Consider the following 14,926-nt stretch of genomic DNA (forward strand, 5'->3'; position numbering starts at 1 on the left):
AGAGACCAGGAATGTCATCAAGTTTTAATTTGACACCCATTTGTGTAATTTAGTTTAAACATAATACATTTTTTGTAACTTTATTAGAAGTTTATGATTCAAATTCGTGCCAAATCTTTCAATCACTTTTGTTTCATCAGATCTGAATTGTAAAATTACGGCAATATATCACTGAGCACTTTCTTGTTTCCTCCATGTTTACAAAGTTGATCTTAGCATTTTGATTGACAGCAGCTAATCAAAAATGGCAGAGTTAGACAAACCCTTCACTCACACTAATTATTTTATAATCATCAGATTAAAAACTCAGGTCACTTGTGTTCACGTTCCGCTTTTTTGACGCACTCTGCCCATCGCTTCTTTTATTTGGGGATGTAAAAACAAGTACTTTTTTGGTTGTAAAATACTTAACAGTGATATATTTAATGTTATTTTGGCAAAGAAAGCTTGCTTTTTGTTTTTTTAAACAGAAGGTGTATATAGTGTTTACATGTATCAGCATCTGTTTGATTGTATTTTGGAGAAACGTTTCTTTATTGTAATAAGGACGATCTATTTTTGGAGCTGCCTGATGGAGCTGGTTCAGTCTTCACTGTACACAGAGTTGGTGCTGATGTTCCAGGTGTGCAGTGGAGATCTGACCGAACCTCAACTGGGCCCAGCTGAGCACACGGGGTTAATGGATATAGAAGCACTGTAGAAGTGCTCTTATGCAAGCTGCGATGGTCCAGTACACTGCCTCCTTTGTTTCTTCAGTTTGATTCCATATTTAATTCCTACCTTGATATTGTATGAACTTGCCCATTTGGAGTAATAAAGTTGATTTCTTAAGTGTGCTGTTTTATTGTAGCTACATGCAGAGCTAAAGCATTCTGGGTTGTGTTTTTGAGGGTATGTATTTGGAAAAAGTTCACTTTCGAACCTCAAATTATTTGCTGTTTAACTCAAGTTCATGACTGAGAATCAGAATTATTCAAACTTCAAGTCTGAAACTATGTTTTAAAGTTCACTGTGAGTATGCGCAAGCTTATTTTACTTACCCAAATGCAGCATCTTACCAAACGTTTTGTATTAAATTATATGATAATGCTTGTTATCCATCATTTCAGATGATCCTGACCTGTATCACTCGCTCCCTGTGATACACTCGAACTCTGGATGAACATTGGGAACTGGATCTTGAGTTGGGATTTTGTAAGGTCAAGACCGAACGTTCATTGGTAAAAAGTTCTTACAGCTCTATGAATGAAATCATAGAAACTGCTTTGCTTGCAGGACAGTTGAGCAAACTTTTTGCTGACGGATACCAGTGGTGTGATAAGGATGCAGGCTACAAAAAGATGCAGGCCTACAGTGCTTCCAGAAGTATAAAGAGAAAATAAACTGATGTCACTGAGTGAATGTTTTTAATTTAGCCATTTAAAGAACCACTCATCAGTGGCTTTAGCTTTCAGAGTACAAAGTCAGATTAGGATTTCCTTTTTTTTTGTTGATGACAGGAAGCATCAAGGTGCTTCTTTTTTCCCCCCGTCAAACTTCCTGTAAGCTTTATCCATGAACCCTGCCTGACCTGATACTGGGCTGCACAGTACCTGAGTACCTGTTCAGAAGTGAAGGACAGGCAGAGTAAATCTGTAACAGACATTCTTAGAGGGCTAAGCTCCTTACACTGCTGAGAACTGAGACGAGCTTCAGCTCTGTCAGATCTGACAGGAATTTGTCTTGAGAAAGGTTGACGGGAATGATAGTGACACTTGGACAAAGTCCACATCCATACGCAAGATATGGTGGTCATTTACATTCCAATTTCTGAAACATCTTACTTGATAAAATTATTAAAACCAATATAGGGAAGACTATCAGCAGCTGAAAGAAGAGAAAAATTATCTGTAGTCATGATGCAGCAAGTGTTAAATTTATCGTCTTTCTAGAGCAGTATGAAAAAGGACAGAATTTAATCTTGCATTTATATTTTTAATGAGATCATTTAGTTGTAGATACACTAAAAACTGTTCTTAATGAATCTACTAATTAATTCTACTGCCTCAGTCTAGCATATCATGTGTCTGTAAAACTGAAAGTCTCATCTGCTCCTCTGCAGGTCTAATGAGTGTGTGTTGTCACTGAAGAAATGTGCTCACAATCAGTGATCAAAGGTTTCCAAACAGGAGGCCCCTCTGTCACCAGGAGCTGGGGCCCCATGCACTCCAGAAAGAGGACAAGGATGTTACTGTGTAAAGAGACAGAAGCAAAACCCACCTGTTTGCTTCTCTGCCAATGAAATCAATCCTATGAGCTGCACGCAGGTATCCTCTGTCTGCCCTCTGGGGGAAAAGGTCAAAGGTCAAGAAGGTGAAGAGCCTGATAGTGGGAAGAAGAGAAAGCTGACTAGGGAATAGCTGATACAAGAAAACATTTTTACATTAGAAATTATGTAAGATATTGTATTGTTCACATTTAAAGAACATGTTGAAGAGCATAACAATTACATTTCTAATTTCTGAAATGAAAAAAGGCAAGTAAGTAAAACTCTGCTTTCAAAAGATATTTGAAGGAAGTCAGTCATTCCATAAACCTCATCTCCTCAGGAAGGTTGTTCCGGAGTCAGAATCTAAGATGGCGAAAACACAACAACCTTCAGATTTAAACCTCAGCCTGGGAACAGCCAGAATGGCCCCACATGAACATCTAAGGCTGTAATCAGCTTATTAACTTTGAGTCTAACTTAAATAAGAGTAATTATACTTCTGTAGTGGATATAATGATAATATTCCCCCACAACTGACAATTTAAAGCTGCAGTGAACAGAAAAGGTGAAAGAGAAAAAAAAAAAAGCCTTTTTCCTCTTTTTTCTTCAGTGCATGGATACTCAGGTGTTTGATACTTGGCAAATGTAATTCAGTGCTGCTTTTGGCTTCACACAGGACCCCAACCCCACTCTCCCAGATAAAAGCCTTCTGCCTGACCCACTGGAGCACCACATATTACATTCGACATGGACTTTATACTGCTTAATACCTGGTCTGAAAATGTACATGTAATCGGTCATTCTCATTTCCGGGGAATAAAATAATCTGCTTTTAACAAATCTACTGTCCTATAGGGAACAAGGTGTCCTAGTGCATAAACCATAAAGTTGGCATTAGACATCACTTTTCCTCCCAACTTGGCACGTTTCAACTTGAAGGGTTACCTCTGTGGAGCAGTGTATTTTAACCCACAGCCACAATAGTGTCCCCCTAAAAAAATTGTTTTTAGTTCTTAAAACTAACCAGTGGGTGAAAGCTAGCTGCAAATGTCATATAAGAAAATGAAAGTTGTAACTGTTTAAAGTATTTATTTGAAAATTAATCAGCTTTCTTAACACAGTAACACTGCATATTTATTACAGCTAAGATTTCATTATTATCACAACTAGAATTCCTGTTGTGGAAAAAAAACATTCATTGTCTCTTTTCAAGCTCACATCTCAGCATTTTTAAAAATAACGCTTAATGTGGGTTGTGTAGATGGATCTTATAAACAATCCAATGCTATCAAAAGGTGAGGAATTAATTGTAAACATGTTTAAGTGATACTAAAGTCAAATATTGCTGGATAAGCATGATTTTCTAATATAAAATCGAATGATTTCCAGCAGACCCGAGGGAACAGTGCCTCAAAACGGCATTTCAATATATGTAAACTGTCTAAAGGTGGTTTTAACGTGTTCTGCCCCAAACTAATCTCTCCAATCAAAACGTTAGTAGGTTAGATCTTTAAGATTCTACTTCCTCTCCCCGGCAGGAGGAGCACCTCCCTCTGGACCCGTCCTCCCTTTGCAAACGGCGGCGCGCACCATCGCCCGCTCCCGTGACGCAGCGCATCCCCGTGCTGCACAGATGCCGGAGTGGAAGCGACAGGCGCGCTCATCCAAACGCATCGAACACAGGGGACGTGGGAGAAGATCGTCCGATTTGCGTCCGTCTAAGAGCTCCAGACCGCGGGGAACGATGCTCGGAACAAGTCGCTCGGTGGGAAGCAGGACTTAAAAAGCTGCGGAACACTTTTATCTGTATTCTCTCTTTTCCCCCACTCCGATAATAATCAAGATTCCGGGCAGTCGCCGTCCAGTTTTCTCGATCACTGAGAATTTAGTTCCAGTTTCACGACAGGTCGGTGTTTCGTTTGGACACGATGTGGAAGCCGGGAACCCTCCTCCTGCTGTTGCTGTGGCTGGCATCCGGCGAACTCCAGCAAGAGACGGAGCCGCGGAGACTCCCACCCCCAGGAAAGTTGAATTTCGGCTATGTGCCAGCGGGAGTTTACGAGACGCTGGCCCATTACGAACCTGGACCGATAGGGATTCTGTTCCACATGGTCCATGCTTTCCTGTATGCGGTACAACCCAACGCTTTTCCACACGGTAAGCATCCCCAATCGAGCTCACGGTGGCTACAGCACAACAAATGCAGACCGAGCCCTGGGCAACGTGTCTGAAATGTATATGGAAGTCATGGGGGAATAAGTTATGAGAATCTATGAGTGTTGTTCCCGCTTGGTTGTCTTGTGGGACGCAAACAGGGACACGAACAAGAGAGAAACTGCAGGTTATTATACTGGATTACAAATTGACTTTTTTAAACGTTTTTATGAATTAGGCACATAAATATTTATTCTAGTTTTGTGGATATTGGGTTAGGAATCAAAACTTTGAATTTTATAGCGCTTCTTCGGTCTCACTGCGTGAAAAAGGTGTCCACTTGCGGATTGGTCCAGTTGTGCGTCATGCGCCCCGTTCAGAGCTCACAGCACGCACTTGAAGGTGGTGTTTCTGCCTGCGGCGCACTTTGTGTCAGGATAATTACAATTAATGAGCCTCCCGCTGACAGCAGCGGTGCACGTTGTTTTTGCCTCTGTGAATGAACGTCGTTGGGTAGTTTGTTGGTATGAGCACCCGAAGAGCTTGAACGCGCATGGCTTTACATTTAATACAATTATACCTGGCTGCTTAACCACACCCCCACACACGGAGGTGTCTCTGTGTGTGTTTAATTGGGTATTGGGTGCTCAAAAGACTCTACTCCACTGCATGCATTTCAGTCGAAGAAACATTTTGCAGATTAGTATCTCTCTGAGTCACCTTGTTAATTGAGTAATCCCATAAACCCCTGCGCCATATGCTGTTGGCGCTTTTAGTTTTCAGTTTGTCACCGGCAGTTGGGGGCTCATGGCCTAATCCTATGGAGCAGACAGACCACTGCGCAGTGAAGCTGTTAGTTCATTCATGGGTGCACACACTAAATAATCCAAGGAAGAGGGTGGAAGTCATGTGGAAACAGTGGGATAGGATAATAAACGACAGTTCAGAGACATGTATGTTTAATTTCTTTGACTAGAAATTTCACGCAGATGTTTTTCTTTTTTCTTTTTTTTTTGGGGGGGGGGGGGGTCATGAAAGGAAATTTTGCAAGTAAAGGTCATTGGTTATTAATAGAACCTGTGCATGTTTGCATATCTAAATCCAATTCTGTCAGGGCTGCTTTGATTATAAGGCTACAAGCTGGTTTGCAGGAAACCATTGGCCTTTCACGGCTTGTCAACTACATCTCTTGCGCTGCGCCATTACATAACTTGGAGTTATGTTAAAATCTATAAGATGAGCCAGAAGAAAGATCTGCACTCGGTTTCCACTCCAGTGGTTTGTGACTTGAAGTGGCGCAGATGTCAGAGTGGAGCACTGTTTAGGCTGGGTCGACCTGGGTGTCGTTTCTCTTCAGCCTGTGATAAGATACAGTGTTAACGTTGTTACAGCAGGCTTTTAAAGAATGAATCACTGAATCCTGTAGCAAAAAAGGCTCTTAAATTCTGTTCATCTGTTTCCTAATCACATCTGATTTAAAGGGACAGTTCACTCCCAAACAAAACAACATCTTGTCTTTTGGAGTGATCCCACTACTAACTACCATTCATTTGTTGGGCATTTGTTTGAGATGATGATGGCTACAACAAATGTTTTATTAATTTTCTATTTTCTGTTAGAAAATGAAGATATTAGAAAATGTGCAAATGAACATCTTGCTATATATACACACAAACACACACACTAGTTCTGTGGATGTGACTTTATTTATGTATTTATTTTTGTGGATACATTTGGACCATGACAAATCTTGTTATTCATATCCCAATACAGACGAGCAGCGTCAGCCACTCATTCCTTCCCCAACATCTGGACCAGGTGTTTGTTTCAAAGGTTTCTCAAACCCATAATTGAAAGCAAAACCATACTCAGAGCATTAGCAGAGAATGAGTCATTTTTAATATTTTTTTGTAATTTATTTACAGTTGATTGACAAGCACTATATGGGCGAAAGTATCGGGCCACACCTTTAACCTTTGAATTCAGGTCTATGAAATCAAGCACCTTTCCATGTAGTCTGCCTTTAAAGACAATTGTAAAAGAATGGCCTGACTGAATTTGAGTGAGGTACTGTAATAGAAAGCCACCAGTGCAGCAAGTCAGTTCATAATATTTCTTCCTATCTAGAAAAGAATAGAATAGCCCTTTATTCTAGACCATGACACACCATAAAAAGTTACAGAACAGGGTCACCGAGTGCTGAGGTGCACAGTGCAAATGGTAAAAGTCAACAACGTTCTGCTCACTGAATAAATGCAGAATTCCAAACCTCTTCTCGCTATAACATCAGCACCGAAACTATGTGTCATGAGCTTCATGGCATTGGTTTCCATGGATGAGCACTGCAGGAGTAATGTGTAGTTGGCGCAGTACCTTTGTTGATGGAAAAAGGAGAAGGTTGAGCTACAGAAAAGGATAGCATACCATCCTTTAAATCAGGGGTGGGGAACTCCAGACCTCAAGGGCTGGTGTCCTGCAGTTTTTAGATGTCCTTGATCCAACACAGCTGAGTTAACCGGCTAAATTACCTCCTCAACATGTCTTGAAGTTCTCCAGAGACCTGGTAATGAATTAATCATTGGATTAGTTGTGTTGACCCAGGCTGATATCTAAAACCTGCAGGATACTGGCCCTTGAGGCCTGGAGTTCCCCACCCCTGCTTTACATTAACATGCAGGCATTTGCGTATATAGGTCTTACTTTTCTCATTTATCCACTACATCTACCTGAACATTGCTTTTGGTAGCACAGAAAACACAATTATTGTCATATTTTCAGATTTTTGAATAGACAGCAGAGTACTTGTGTTTCATGTTAATGTCAGTTAATGAAACTGTTTTCCTTTTTTAAATTATAGCTCCAATATCAAAGGTTTCATACATGTGCTATATCCCCGAGGCTTGTTCGACCCTTGTGGATTTTTATCCAATACAGTCAACAGCCAGTTAGGCTAACCCTATAAACAAGTGTGAGATGAACATTATGTTGATGAGTAATTAGCGACGCTCCATCATCACATCTCTTACTATCAGTGCGCATAGCACATTACATTGAGCAATGTCTTTATAATCTCATGAATGCTCAATTTAGTCAGCTGATGTGTTCATCACGCTGTATGTGCGGCAAGCGGCTCCGAGCTCGTAGGAGGTTTGATTAGAAAAGAAGCAACAAATGTCTTTCATCAGCACCCACACAAATCGAACAAACAGCGACATATTCTCTAACTTTTTTGTCTTCAACAGCTGCAGTGTGGAAACCTCCAGGAGCTGTTGACGCCTCCCTCACACTTACCCACACTCTCACCGACACACAGATGCTACAATCCAATACTCAAGCTGATGTATAGGATCACAAACCCTTTTTACACTGCAATTTCACAGCAGTTATGGCTTTGTGATGAATTCTTCTCATTAGGATGTTGACTTTTTTTCATCAAAAGTGAATGGATACTTTCCAAAAAAGCCCAGGGTCCTGTGTAACCTCTGACACCAGAGGTTACAGATGCAGGGGAAGTAGTAGTATCGCTGTTGTGAATTGAAAAGTTTGCAGTGTTAGAGGTTTGAGCCCTACTCCCTCAAATGCACAAGGGTGCTTGAGCAGGACACTGAATCATCTGTGTTTGTTAAAGCAAAGGTGAATGATCTCAAGACCAATGCAGCAAACTGGTTTACGAGCCAGCTGGTAGGGAAATCGCAAGGAAAAGGAAAGGACTGTGCTTTCTTCTAGGCAGCGTCTGAACTTTCAAAATAAGAGCCAATACACTAGTAGATTTCAGATAGTGTCCTCATAGTGCCCGCACTCATCCTAATATTGCAAGCTCATTTAGAAACGTTTTCTTTTTTCTTTTACTCTCATCCAGTTTGCCTGTCAGGGGAATGATTAAGTAGCAATGACATGCTTTGCTCAAAAGCATTTCAGTAGAAAACATGAATGTAGGTTGACAATATTGATATCAACAGTATCAGAAAGCATTCAATCAATTCCCCTTCCCGAATTAGTAAGAATGTAAACATGACATAATAGTTGCATTTAGTTGCATCTATTTAGGTTTTCATGTCTGCTAATTAATCCTGGTGTAAGTCAGCCATCGCTTGAGAATAGCTGTGCATTAAGTTGCGTCTGCGGTTTTGAAATGTACCATTTCATGCCTGTGGGTGAGCGCAGCTGGGAAGCCAGTGCCAGCCATTATCGTGCAGCAGATCCCTGTTGGAAAGTGTTTCCTCATTAGTGTTTCCTTTTCTCAAGAAACCATGTTTAGGTGGAATTCAGACCACAGAGGACGTTTTTCAAAGAACCTAACAGTTGCCAGGGAAACCCATCACCAGTGATCATGACCTGTGTGATTTGCTTCACCTCGCTGGCTTGTGTATCTTACTGCATCATCATGATCATGAAAAGTACTGTGGAGTTATGTAGATTTATGCAGCTCAGGGTATATGGTCTTACCTAATGTTTGTTATTTAACACTCATTCGAAGGGAACCCAGGGTGGGTTTTTTTTTTTCTCCAGCAAAGAGGCATGAAGCGACTTTAGTGTTCAGTGAGGGACAGGTAGACATGAAAGAAACTGAAGAGGAAGACTTCAAAAGATTTCTAACCAAGGACAAAGACAAGGAAGCTCATCGTGAGCTGCATTTCTGAGGTTTTTTCTTTCTTTCATGTTCTTTGGAAGAAATCTTAATATAGCAGAGTTTGTTTAAAGTTAAATGATGAGAAATCTCAATTAAGTAGCTAAATGAAAGTAAAAGGTTGGAATAACTAGGATTTAATCAGAAGATGTTAGTGTTCTCTCTCTCATTCTTGAGCGCTACAAGATTTGCTGGGATTTACAGTAACACCAAGGTTTTTATAGTTAACGAAATCTAAACTAAAAACTAAAACTAGATATAAAAACACATTAGTTTACAGAAATAAAATGGACACACTAAAACTCTGAGGGAAAGGTGTATAAAAAAAAAAACAACTGAAAATTGTGCTCTCATACTGGTACAAATAATTAACTGAAAATTTGTTGACGTACACCCACCTTTATCTGATGCATTTTAGTATACCAACCAAAATCAGGCACAGAAGATTGGTATAACAAAACGCATGTGATTTACTTACATTTGTTTCAGCAGATAACAGGATAGCAACCTTCTTCTGTTTTTCACTTATCTCCTCATTTGTCTAACTGCTTTGATTCTTTGCTCATATTGTGGCTGCTGGCTAGTGGCTCACTCTGAACTCAGAATAGCTTCAACTTTAGCAACTTTGCTTTTTTTTTTTAATCTTCTTTAAATTATATATTTACCTTGGTGAGGGTTATTTAAGTGTCCCATTATGTTTACTGTTACAAGCTTTCTTATGGTTGCCCCACCACGGATTACTTGAGTGGCTGATTTAGATCCCTCTCCATTTGATTTAATAATAATAATAATACATTTTATTTGAGGGCGCCTTTCAGAAACCCAAGGTCACCTTACAAAAAACACAATTAATAAAAGGAACAATAGTCATAAAATACATAAAATAAGTTAAAATTACAAAACAGAGCGTGACAACAGATAAAATCAGCATTAAAGCGAATAAGCCAGTTTAAACAGATGTGTTTTGAGCTGTGTCTTAAATACGGAGAGGGAGTCAATATTTCTTAGTGCAGGAGGAAGAGAGTTCCAGAGCCGAGGAGCAGAGCGACTGAAAGCTCTGTTCCCCATAGTGATAAGGTGTGAGGACGGAACAGTAAGATGAATAGCAGATGATGATCTGAGAGTGCGGGAAACAGTGGTGATATGGAGCAGGTCACACAAATATGAAGGAGCAGATTTATGGATACACTTGTATGCAAGAAGTAAGATTTTAAAATTTATCCTGGCTTCTATGGGCAACCAGTGAAGCTGCTGAAGAACTGGGGTAATATGAGCACTTAACGGAGTGCAAGTTATGACCCGAGCTGCAGAATTTTGAAGAAGGAGTTTATGAAGGGACCTTTTAGGGAGACCAAATAGGAGGGAATTACAGTAATCAATACGGGATGTAATAAGACTATGGACAAGGATGGCAGCAGCATGGGGAGTAAGGAAGGGACGGAGTCGGTGAATATTACGTAAATGGAAGTAAGCAGACCGTGTTATGTAATTAATGTGAGACTGGAATGAAAGAGTATTATCAAGTATGACACCCAAACTCTTAACCTGAGGGGAGGGAAGGGTGGGAGAATTTTCAACGTTAATGGAAAAGCTGTGGGATTTGGTTAAGATAGATGGTGTACCAACAAGTAAAACTTCAGTTTTATTACTGTTAAGTTTGAGGAAATTGGAGGAGAACCAGGATCTAATCTCAATAAGACAGTCTGAGAGGGAGGTAGGTGGGAGGGATGAATTGGGTTTAGAAGAAAGGTAGAGCTGGGTGTCATCGGCATAACAGTGAAAATTTATATTATATTTTCGGAATATATAACCAAGAGGAAGCATATAAATAATGAATAAAAGAGGCCCCAATACTGAACCCTGGGGCACACCAGCAGAAACAGGATAGAGAGCTGAAGAATGGGATTTAAGTTGGATAAACTGAGTGCGGTCTGAGAGATAGGAGGTAAATCAGGTAAGTGGGGTATGACTAATACCAATGGAAGCTAACCGGTTCAGGAGAATATTGTGAGAAATGGTATCAAACGCCGCACTAAGATCAAGAAGGATGAGAATGGATAGGAGACCAGAATCAGCTGCCATCAGAAGGTCATTGGTAATCCTTAACAGAGCAGTTTCGATTTGTATATATCTAATGCTAATTTGTACACTCACTACTTTGTTGGGGCTCCTTTACAATGAATTTCTACATCAATGCATCATTGGCACTGCTGAGATTTTTGAGCTTTGATTACAGTCTTCAGGTTCTCTGTATTTTTGGCTCCAGTGTTTTTCATCTTCCTCTAGAGACAATACCCTGTAGAGAATGGGCTATTGTCTTTGGGGTTCAGGTCAGGCAAGTTGGCTGACCAGTCAAGTACAGTAGTAATATGGTGAGTAAACAATTTGGTAGTAGTTCGGCACTGTGGACAGATGCTGATGGAAAAGGAACACAGGATCTCCATATTGCTTGTCAACATAATATCTCCTGGTAAACTGCTGTATTGATTTTGGACTTGATAAAATACAGTGGACCACCACCTGCAACACCAGCAGATGAAATGACATTCTAAAGACTGCAGACATTTCATCTGCTGGGTTTCAAACACCTTGGATTATGTGCCTCTCCATTCGTCCTCCAGGCTCCGGGACTTTGATTTCCAAATGAAATGCAAAACATTTACTTTAATCTGAAAACAGGCCTCTGGACCACTGAGCAGTGGTCTTATTCTTTTTCTCCTTAGTCCAGGTAGAGTGGAATGATACTGGTGTCAGTACACCAGTATCATTCCACTCTTTGTGAAGCATTCTCAAAATCTTGAATCACCTTGACAATCATCTCATGTCCATCTCATCCGTATTGCTTGTTCGCCTTTTCCTATCACACTTCTCTCTTTCACTCAGCTCTCCATTTATATGCTTGCATACAGCACTCTGTGGCCACCTAGCCTTTTCAGCAATGACCTACTGTATCTTATCCTTATTGCAGAGGGTGTTGATTACAGTCAACTGGACATCAGCAGTCTCCCCATGATTGTTGCTGCGTATAATGAACTAGACTGATAGAAGATGGGTATTTATACTTTTTGAATAATTGTTTATTCAGACATGGTTTCTGATGACAGAAGAATTGATCCTGCTGGTAAACGCATATAGTTTTTTCTAACTTTCTCTAACCATAGCAGCAAACACTCAGTTTTAAAAAACCAAGGCAGCTAGTTATTTTTAGTCACATTAAGAGAGTTCTACTAATGTGAACATTATTTCTTGCCTTGAATTTTTTGCAGAAGCTGATTAACATTATTATAGCTTATGAAAAAAAGTAAAATGATAGGAATAACAGATTATTGCGGTGGGATTAGACTGCAGACACTGACCCTTTGGCATTCTGTGTTTTTAGCTGAATGTTTTACTAGGTTTACAAATCTGAGAATTTGCTGACGAAATACTGATTTGCTTGTAAAATTGATTATGGCACTACATCCTCATTACTCTCCAATATATGTGGCTTTACAAAAGTAATATTTGGAATCTGTCTGCCTTTTGGAGGTTGTTTGATACATTAAAAAATGAAGGGAAAAAGATGACATATGCAGATGAGAGAGAGGTTGGCAAGGTTTAGGTTATTTCTGATGTTTGACCTTGAATACAGCTGAGGCTGTCCACTCTTCAGGGTTTAATTTGACTCAACCAAAAAGCTAGTGTTGGATATTGAATTGCACATGCCCAAAGGTCATTCATAGCACATGAGAATGACTGGGTGATGCCAAAGGCCTTGTCAGATAACAGTCTAGCGCTAAAGTGATTAAAGAGAGCGTCCTTCATTTGGAAGGTCGTGGCTTGAGCCCCTTGACAGCCAGCATCTGTTTTGCTGAAGTGTCCTTGAGCAAGATACTGAGTGTATCTGCTACTGACCCCATCGTTTCTGTTGAGGAGGGTGACTGGGGGGGATCACAGTAAAGAAGGAAATATGGGAAACTAAGTCATGAGTGGTTATTTTTTTTCAGCATTTTTCCAGCCAGTTAAACATTTTCCTAATTAGAGATTTTCTCAGCAGAAGGCACATCTGTGGAGATTACTATTAGATGCTGTGATGATTCGCTCAAAGGGGCTTAAATTTACAATCACGATGTTTGGCAGATCTGAATCAGTTCTCTATTCATAATACAAGTCAGTGGATAAACAGATGACTTCCAGAACAATATGTGCCCACATGATGGGCTGGTGTCCTATTTTGCACGTTTTGTTATGAGACACAAAGATCCAGTGAAAAAAATTAGGCTTACTTGCCAGACCAATTTCAACAAGTATTTCAAGTCTTTACTGTGTACATGTCTTGCTGAGTAGGTGACACAGTGGAAGCACTGTGCATAAAGGTAAAAAAGTGAATGGATGGATTCTTATATAGAACCTATATACTATACTTAATTCTACTCTCTCGGAGTACTCAAAGCGCTCTATACAACATGCCACATTCACCCAATCACACCCATTCTCACAAGCACTGTCTCTATACATAGTGCTTTCTAAGTACATTCACACTCCGATCGGAGAGCAACTTGGGGTTAATATCTTGCCCAAGGATACTTGACATGCAGACTGGAGCAGCCAGGGATCGAACCACCAACCTTCCAATCAGTAGTCAAAGGAGCTTGCAAAGAAAAGCGTCTGGACTTCTTTAAGTTGCTTGAAGACGTTTCACCTCTCATCCGAGAAGCTTCTTCAGTTCTAAGGTCAAATGGTGGAGAGTCCCAGATATAAACCTATTGGGAGTAACCCCCCACATCAGGGGGTCCTTTTGTCCCTCTGTGGGGGGTTACTCCCACTAGGTTTATATCTGGGACTCTCCACCATTTGACCTTAGAACTGAAGAAGCTTCTCGGATGAGAGGTGAAACGTCTTCAAGCAACTTAAAGTCCAGACGCTTTTCTTTGCAAGCTCCTTTGACTACGATGACCTGGATGACTGAGAACCTTCACAGACACTTCCAATCAGTAGATGACCTGCTCTACCTCATGAGCTACAGCCATCCCGAAAAAGTTTAGACTGAAACCAGTATAAACTATGTATGCAACCCGTACTTAAATTTTGCTGTACAGATCTCAGTTTCAGGATAGCTTGTTGATGGTACTGGCAGGTCCAGTAGATACGACACATTTTCACAAACAGCTGCTTTTTATATTCAAAGTTTTTCACATGTTTGATTTAGTAGTCTCTGTTTTATTGTCTAAGTTCAGTTGCTGGTAACCAGCTATATCTGGTCTTAACTATCTAGTGTTTCCCTGGGGACAGGTTGGTCAAGTTGTTCAATGTACTCAGTATCATTCATTTACATCAAGTCTCTCTCCCTACTGTTGGACAGGCTCTAATTGCTCTGTTTGAACTACAGCTGGTAACAGAAGTTCTTGTTCTGCCTTTGAGATCTGCTTCAAGCTCCAAGTAGAACATACGTGGAGAGCTGGTGCTAGAGTAGAACAAGGACTGCCATCTGCAGCTGTAGTCCAAAACAGGGAAATGCAAGTCCATCCACAGAATAAAGAACTTACTGGACAGGCAGTGATTGTTGCTCTGTTAAATTGTCACAAAGTTAAGTGGTAATGTTCATTAGTCAGCTTTCTTTAAAAATCTGCCAACCTCCTGTTCACAAATACAATGTTAAACTTGGGGAAACTCAACTGTTTTCTGGGGAAAAATACAAAATTACAAAAAAAACAAACCCAAGCAGACACAAGGAGACAGTGCAAATTCCACACAGAAAGACCCCATCTGGCTGCTGGATTGGAACCCAGGCCCCTCTTGCTGTGAGATGAAGATGGTAATACACCAACAAATGGTAGTCCATGTTCTGCTCTGTGTAGCAGAACCAGCTCTCCACCTCCTGTATGTTCTACTTAGAGCTTGTAGCAGATCTCAAGCGC

At 40.4% G+C, this 14,926-nt stretch overlaps 1 protein-coding gene across 7 annotated transcripts in view; it reads left to right on the forward strand.

Moving 5' to 3' along the window:
- Positions 1 to 3,529: 3,529 nt before the first annotated feature.
- prom1a (prominin 1a) overlaps positions 3,530 to 14,926 on the forward strand; it is a 91,516-nt gene continuing 80,119 nt past the window's right edge. For 5 of the 7 annotated variants that reach the window (XM_085416303.1, XM_085416312.1, XM_085416338.1 and 2 more), the window contains exon 1: positions 3,530 to 4,405. In XM_085416303.1, coding sequence (XP_085272429.1) covers positions 4,177 to 4,405 — 229 coding nt within the window. In that variant the 5' untranslated portion in view covers positions 3,530 to 4,176. The remainder of the gene's footprint in view (positions 4,406 to 14,926) is intronic. The other 2 variants (XM_085416330.1, XM_085416357.1) reach the window with 2 other exon arrangements.

Source organism: Rhamphochromis longiceps, linkage group LG2 (genome assembly GCF_057381845.1).
Source record: "Rhamphochromis longiceps isolate RC_006_pf linkage group LG2, R_longiceps_female_GT1.1, whole genome shotgun sequence".
Lineage (NCBI taxonomy): Eukaryota > Metazoa > Chordata > Actinopteri > Cichliformes > Cichlidae > Rhamphochromis > Rhamphochromis longiceps.